Below are 8101 nucleotides of genomic sequence, written 5' to 3'. Positions count from 1 at the left end.
TGCGTATTTACAATTAATCGCATGTATATAGAATGACGAGTATCTTTTATACGTTCCCCGATATGTGGGGGTAGATTTTCATGAAACGATGATTCAAGGGATCGATTGCCGCTGCATGACGCAAGCTTAGACAAAGAATGTTGAGTTTACCATGATTTAAATTAGCCGCGCATGTATTGTGACGTTTCACTAGCGCGAGAGCGCCATTCATGTATCACTAGCGCGAGAGCGCCATTTACGTCTCACTAGCGCGCCCGCCATATTGCGTTCATTTTAGGGGACTTCGCTTCGTCTCTGTGTGTGAAGTCGGCCCCTCCACTTAGAGTTCTCACGCAACCTCTGTGAGAGTCACATTCTTTTACGGTTGACAATAAAAATTTATATATTTATTAATTTGTGTCACCATCATTTCAAAATCGCAAGAATAAGCGTCCGAGTACGCAAACGACGCAAGTCGCCGAGGATAGTGCAAATTCCCTCGAAATAAGACAAAACATTGGTCCTTCGAGCCGGATACGTCGTCGTAAAAGATCTCTCATACAACGCGTGCACAGCCATATTGGCACGCGTCTAGAAGCATAAATCCGAATGGTATATTCGGTGCGTGAGCTGGAAGCACATATTGCAATTATCAGCCTAATTCATATCGGCCTGGAATCTGTCGTTTTCGGACATAACCAAGGACGGCTGAGACATACACCATAAAAGGTTGGCGTTACATATCACGCGCTACAGCATCTCAAATTGTCGCAAGCTCGGATCCGCCATTACGGACGCCGAGCATTCTCGAAACTTCCATACTGCATGGAGGATTAACTACTTCGACGGAAGGAGGTTTGGACAGCGTAGACGGGACACACTCAAGGCTACAGCTGGCATTCATTGAAGCATCAACATACGACTGCATTGCTGCGTCGACGATTCGATGTAACATACGTAACAATACATTCGGTATACATTGTCATACACACGTAAGTCAATCGTTTTCAGTCATTGTATAAAAAGGCGCGATGAGTCTTACGGAAGCTGAAGCGAAAACACGGCGAACGAGCATAAAGGGCTCGGTCACGCGGCTCAAAACATTTCTAGAGTCCGCACAAGCGTTGCGTGCAACGAAATTTGAGTTAATTGAGCGCAAGAAAAAACTAGCGGAGTTATTCGAACAATACGACGAAGTGCAATCGCGACTCGAATGTTTAGCGTTAGACAAGGACACGACTGTGACTGCAGCATATGTAGAAGATCGTGCGCGGTTTGAAGAAGCGTATTTTCAACTCATGTCTTTACATGATCAGCGCATTAATGTAATTGAACGATCTCAGGTAGAATCACAACCGAGCACTAGTGTGTCTAATCAAGTAGTTACGTCTCAACATAATTCAGACTCAAATATTCGATTGCCGAAAATACAGTTGCCTACTTTTTCTGGTTCGTATGAAGAGTGGTACACCTTTCATGATTCATTTGATAAACTCATTCACGCTAATGAAAAATTGTCGTCTATTCAAAAATTCCATTATTTGCGCTCGTCATTAAAAGACAAGGCGGCGGAAGTTATTAAATCTTTCGATATCACAACAGATAATTATGCCGAAGCATGGCAATTGTTAAGCGAACGTTTCGATAACAAGAGGCGTATAGTACAAACACATATTAAGGCGATATTTGAGATTGCTCCAATTCATAAAGAAAATTGCACAGCATTGCGTGGTTTACTCGACAATGTGCTTAAACATTTCAGGGCTCTTAAGGCATTACAGAGACCAGTTGACACATGGGATGATGTGATGGTTCATCTGGTGTTGACTAAGCTTGATTCCACTACGATCAAAGAATGGGAAACGAGTCGTACAGACACGACAATACCAACATTCAAGGAGCTTACAGATTTTTTGGCAAAAAGATGTCAAGCCTTGGAAACGATATCAAACAAATCAACAGGACGTGTGAACTCTGATGTAACGAACAATTCACAGAAGGCCAAATATCCTACTGCGCACGTAGTTACAAATAATCAATCTTGTATACATTGTAAGGGTAAGCACTTAATTTTTCAATGTGAATCATTCCGTAATCTTCCTGTCGAAAGGCGTTTTGAAGTCGCTAAGAATGCACATTTATGTATCAATTGTTTAAAGGCGGGATCACATCAGGCTAAAAATTGTACAGCTAGTTCTTGTCGTAAATGTGGAAAGACACACAACACATTATTACATTTTGAAGCAAAAAATGAGATAGCAAAAAAAGATCAGCAACAGACAGCTTCACTGTCTAAGGCAAATGAGTCTTCATCTGACTCGCCATCGCCGGTAGTAACTCAATGCACTCAGATGAGTAATGCTTGTAATGTTTTGCTTGCCACCGCTATAGTCAGTGTGTACGATTCCAGAGGACAAACCCATGGTTGTAAAGTTCTATTAGATAGTGGTTCGCAGTTGAATTTCATTACAGAAAATTTTGCAAATAAATTACAACTTAATGTACGAGATTTTCACATTTCAATGTCTGGTGCAGCAGAAGGACAATTCGAATCAAAAAGAATAGTCAATGTCACTTTTCGATCTCGAGTTAATGCATATACTAAAACTATTGAATGCATAATTCTTCATAGTATTATACAAAGAATTCCTCAAGAATTTCATCCGATGTCAGATTATAACATCCCGTCAAATTTAGCACTAGCAGATCCTAACTTTAACATTCCAAGTGATATTGATATGCTCATCGGAGCTCCATTATTTTGGCCACTTTTATGTGTCGGTCAGATTAAATCGTGCAAGGCTCATCCTACGTTGCAGAAAACAAAGCTTGGGTGGGTGGTCGGAGGTCCATCGTTCGATTGCTCGAATATAGCGACACCAGTCTGTCACGTTACTGCGGTCGACAAACTAAATGACTCCATTTCGAAATTCTGGGAGGTTGAGCATGATATTTCTTCTGCTAATACAGCACCTCGTACTCTCAATGAACAACTATGTGAAACGCACTTTCAACAGAATGTTAGGCGTAACAAAGAAGGTCGGTTTATAGTTAAATTACCTGTGAACGAAGAGAAAATTCAGCAATTGGGCGACTCGATGGAGATCGCAAGGCGTCGCTTTCTTAACTTGGAAAGGCGTCTAACAACTCAACCCGCAGTCTATTTACAGTACAAAAATTTTATGCGAGAATATATTAACTTAAATCACATGCGTGAAATCAAGGATCTTACGAACGACAAACTCTCGTATTATTTACCGCATCATACGGTTATTAAAGAAAGTAGCACTACGACTAAGTTAAGAGTAGTGTTCGATGCGTCGTGCCGGACCACGTCGGGATTATCATTGAATGACACACTGTTAGCCGGACCGACAGTTCAAGACGATTTGTTTTCGATCCTCACGCGTTTTCGTATTCCTCAATATGCAATGACTGCTGATGTTTGTAAAATGTACAGGCAGGTTCTTATCGATGAATCCCAGACATACTTTCAACGTATCTTCTGGCGTGAATCTCCACAAGATGATTTGAAGGGTTTTGAACTCCTTACACTTACATACGGAACAGTTCCGGCGTCGTTTTTAGCTATTAGAACTATTAGAAAACTTGCAGAAGATGAGGCAGAATCATTTCCCATTGGATCAAAGGTCACCTTACGTGATTTTTATGTAGATGATTTATTGACAGGAGCGTCTACATTAAAGCAGGCATTAAAGATCAAGGAGCAAGCCACAGAACTACTTAAACGAGGTGGATTTGAATTAACGAAGTGGTCATCAAATCATGTATCTTTGCGAGATAGCAAGGTGCCTTGTAGCAAGGAATTTAGTTTAGCTGTTGATCATAGCAATGAGACTAGAGCTCTCGGTGTAAGTTGGAATTGCGAATCTGACATATTCAAATTCACAAGCATAGGACATCATCAACCGTTGGAAAAGCCTACCAAGCGTAGCATTTTATCCAGAATAGCTTTGATATTTGACCCCTTGGGGTTGTTGGGTCCATCCGTTATAATTGCCAAGCTTTTGATGCAAGAGTTATGGCGTTCTAAACTAGATTGGGATGAGTCTATATCTAATGAATCGCATACACTTTGGAGGGAATACGAAGGCAAGTTGCAAATACTTAGGAATATCGGAATACCATGCATGGTCGTGTGTAATGAAATGCAAAATGTAGAAATTCACGGATTTTCGGACGCGAGTCAACAAGCTTATGGGGCATGTCTGTATGTTAAATCTATTTCTCGTAATGGTCAGGTTGAAGTTCGCCTATTATGTTCCAAATCCAGAGTGGCTCCCCTTAAGGCTTTATCCATACCACGTCTCGAGCTCTGTGGAGCATTGTTGTTAGCTCAACTTACACTAAAGGTAAGGAGTTGTTTACCAGTACTGATAAGGTCTATGTATTTTTGGACTGATTCTCGTATTGTATTGTGTTGGTTACGATCATGTAGTCGTAAATGGACACCATTTGTAGCTAATCGTATAGCGGAAATACAGCGTCTCACTGACATTAGCGATTGGAGGCATGTGCCTAGTCTTGAAAACTCTGCTGATCCACTTTCTCGAGGCGTTATGCCTGACTTATTAGGAGACCTAGATATATGGTGGTTCGGACCATCATGGTTGAAATTAAATGAAAACGAATGGCCTTCTGAGAATTTTCACACATCAGACATAGAACTACCCGAAGGAAGGGTTGCAGCATTAGTCAGCGGTATAGAAGCTAAACCACAATATGACATTTTTAATCGTTTTTCCAAGTTTTCACGTCTTATACGCGTCGTTGCCTTTTGTCATAGATTCACAAAAAATTGCAAAATAAAAGGAATAAAAATGTTACACGTGAATAATAAAGATTCAGTTAAGGTTCAACCTTTAACGATTGAAGAGTTGGAACAATCTCGAATAGCGTTGGTAAGGTTAGTGCAGCACGATGCCTTCAAGGCGGAAATGCATTCAATTAAGGTTAATAGATGTTTAAACAAAAACAGTAATATTTTAAGGTTAAAACCTTTTATAGATATGCATGGTATTTTAAGAGTCGGTGGTCGATTGGTCAACGCGGATATTTCTTATCAATATAAACATCCTATTCTTTTGCCAGGCAAACATGCCTTTACACAATTAATTATTAAATACGAGCATGAGCGTCACTTACACGCGGGAGCGCAAGCTACCTTGTCAGCCATTCGGCAAAATTATTGGCCAACGTCAGCTCGAAGTACGGTGCGAAGCATGATAAAAAAATGTGTTACATGTGTGCGTAATGCTCCTACATTAAGTAACACATTAATGGCAGATTTGCCTGAAACACGGGTAAGATCGGTAAAATATGTTTTTCAAAAATGTGGCGTTGATTACGCAGGGCCATTCCTTTACAAGGAAGGTCAAAGAAAGAACTCTAAAACCGTTAAGTGCTATATAGCACTATTTATTTGTCTAGCCACTAAGGCTGTTCATATTGAGCTAGCGGCAGATTTGTCCTCAGAAACATATTTGAATGTATTTAAGCGATTCATAAGTCGGAGAGGACGCCCCACCGACATATATTCAGATAATGGGTTAAACTTTGTAGGAGCAAAACGTGAGTTAAATGAATTGTATGAATTATTTAAAACTGATAGTCTTAAGCAAAAAATTGTCGATTTTATGGCCCTGGAAAAAATAAAATGGCATTTTATCCCACCCAGAGCTCCACATATGGGTGGCATTTGGGAGGCGGCTATTAAGAGTACCAAATTTCATTTGAAGCGTATTATTGGCGAAGCATCTTTGAAACATGATGAACTGCTCACTTTGTTGACACAGGTAGAAGCTATATTGAACTCTAGGCCACTCACCCCTTTATCCAACGACCCCAGTGATTTGAATGCCCTTACTCCGGCACATTTTTTAATTGGATGTCCAATCACGGCGTATCCTGAGCCTAGCCTTGAAACGTTGCCCATCAACAAATTATCACGATGGCAACGTGTTGAAAAATTAAAACAGCATTTCTGGCGCCGTTGGGTGAAAGAATATCTTCATACGTGCCAATCACGTACTAAATGGAACACAATTAGCAAACCCATCAAAATTGGGCAGATGATATTATTACAAGAGGACAATTTACCACCACTATGTTGGAGTCTGGGTCGGATAGAGCAGATTCATCCAGGTGATGACGGTGTTGTTCGCGTCGCCACCGTGCGAACTCCTAAGGGAGTGTATAAGCGCCCAATCACGCGGCTGTGTGTTTTACCCGTGGAGGAATAAGCATCAGAGTATATGTATTATCTTAGTTAAACTTATACCACTGTACTTTATGCGTGTTTTGTTGTATTCAATTTTTCGTTAGTGTATAAGTTAGCGATCCACATGCCGTGTGCAGTTTTTTTTTTGTCGTTTCTTTGATGTTGAAAGCTGGTGCTTTCAAGGGCGGCGGTATGTTGAGTTTACCATGATTTAAATTAGCTGCGCATGTATTGTGACGTTTCACTAGCGCGAGAGCGCCATTCATGTATCACTAGCGCGAGAGCGCCATTTACGTCTCACTAGCGCGCCCGCCATATTGCGTTCATTTTAGGGGACTTCGCTTCGTCTCTTTGTGTGAAGTCGGCCCCTCCACTTAGAGTTCTCACGCAACCTCTGTGAGAGTCACATTCTTTTACGGTTGACAATAAAAATTTATATATTTATTAATTTGTGTCACCATCATTTCAAAATCGCAAGAATAAGCGTCCGAGTACGCAAACGACGCAAGTCGCCGAGGATAGTGCAAATTCCCTCGAAATAAGACAAAACAAAGAAGATGCGGATAGGTAGGCAAAATGGCGCGGGGACTTACTGAGAGGTGGAGTCACCCGCGCAATACAGCGGTATGTATCCGCTGTGGGGATGGAGGATGCTGGGAGAGGGAAAGCTAGAACCATATAATATTTTATAATGTGGAAATGATGAGAGAAAATAATTTTAGAGCGTATGTTTTAAATACATTTATTTTATTCAGTATGCAATGCATCGTGTACAATAATATCAATAGCATAAGCAATTAATTCGCACTCGATCTGCGAACTCTTATCGTAAGATTTGTGCAACATATGTATAGCTTCGCGTTTATTTACGACACAGTTTTGACGCAAAAAGTTTACGAAATATTTAAATTTCTCAGTCACGATAGCGATGCTTTGATACAACATAAAATATACATGTTCAACGCAATGCTCTAGCTTGTATAAGAATAGCACGGTTGCAGGCTTGAGATAAATACATGCATCGTGCAACGTTAATTTAACAATACTTTGTTCGTTCAGTTTAACAAGTTGCACGTTAAGGTCGTGTATCGTTATCGATGATGATGTCTCCGTTGACTGGACAAATCGCTCGATGTCAACACGTTTCTCGATCAGAGTTCTCCATGTTCTGTATGGTAGATATCCGGTTGCCGCGTGTATCGCCGAGCGATATCTCCACGGAGCATGAAACTGATGTCACGCTGATGTCAATATCAATCCATTTGTATGATGTTAAGGTTAACGAGAACCTTCTGCTTAGAATGCGCGGTGTATACCGCGAATCTGAAGACGTGCTGAAAAGAAATGGAGATGAATGAAACGTACAATAAAAAGTAATTGAATAAAATATAATTTATATGTATAAAATGATACTTACGATTTATTGCACGCTTCGATCGGAACATAATAAAGTGCCATTGCGCTTATTTCAAGAGCGTTGCGTTGTCTGAACCGTTCGCACGAGCAACTGATGCAAGACTGATTGCAAATCGTGAGACTTTTTGCGATTAATAGTTTTGGATTTGTTTTTTTAAATGGAGAAGGGGAAGTCCCCCTTTTTTCAGTAATTTCTTTATTATCACTCGAACATGTCACGACACGTTTTTCACGGTCCGACAACGTTGCACATGACGTTTTTGTGATTAATGTTACTGGAATTTTCTAAGAAGGAGAAGGGGAAGTTCCCCCTCTTTCCAATAATTTAATCGGTAGCCTTGAACATGTCTCGACACGTTTATGCTTCTGAATTTTTTTATAGGAGAGGGGATGCTTCCCCCTTTTTTCAATAATTGCATCATCATCGTTATTACATGTCACGACACGTTTTCGCAGCAACGTTGT

At 40.5% G+C, this 8101-nt stretch overlaps 1 protein-coding gene across 1 annotated transcript; it reads left to right on the top strand.

The window, feature by feature from the left end:
• Positions 1-1010: 1010 nt before the first annotated feature.
• Positions 1011-6242, top strand: LOC120357278. Its single transcript, XM_039447435.1, has one exon. The coding sequence runs from the start codon at positions 1011-1013 to the stop codon at positions 6240-6242; it is 5232 nt and encodes a 1743-aa protein (XP_039303369.1).
• The last annotated feature ends 1859 nt before the right edge of the window (positions 6243-8101 follow it).

The sequence above is a fragment of the Solenopsis invicta genome, chromosome 3 (assembly GCF_016802725.1).
Source record: "Solenopsis invicta isolate M01_SB chromosome 3, UNIL_Sinv_3.0, whole genome shotgun sequence".
Classification (NCBI taxonomy): domain Eukaryota; kingdom Metazoa; phylum Arthropoda; class Insecta; order Hymenoptera; family Formicidae; genus Solenopsis; species Solenopsis invicta.
The sequence above is the reverse complement of the archived record's forward strand: the minus strand, read 5'-3'. Positions and strand labels throughout refer to the sequence as shown.

What these genes read in the sequence shown, in the direction of transcription:
- LOC120357278 (XM_039447435.1), top strand. Translation starts at nt 1,011, where the DNA reads ATGAGTCTTACGGAAGCTGAAGCGAAAACACGGCGAACGAGCATAAAG.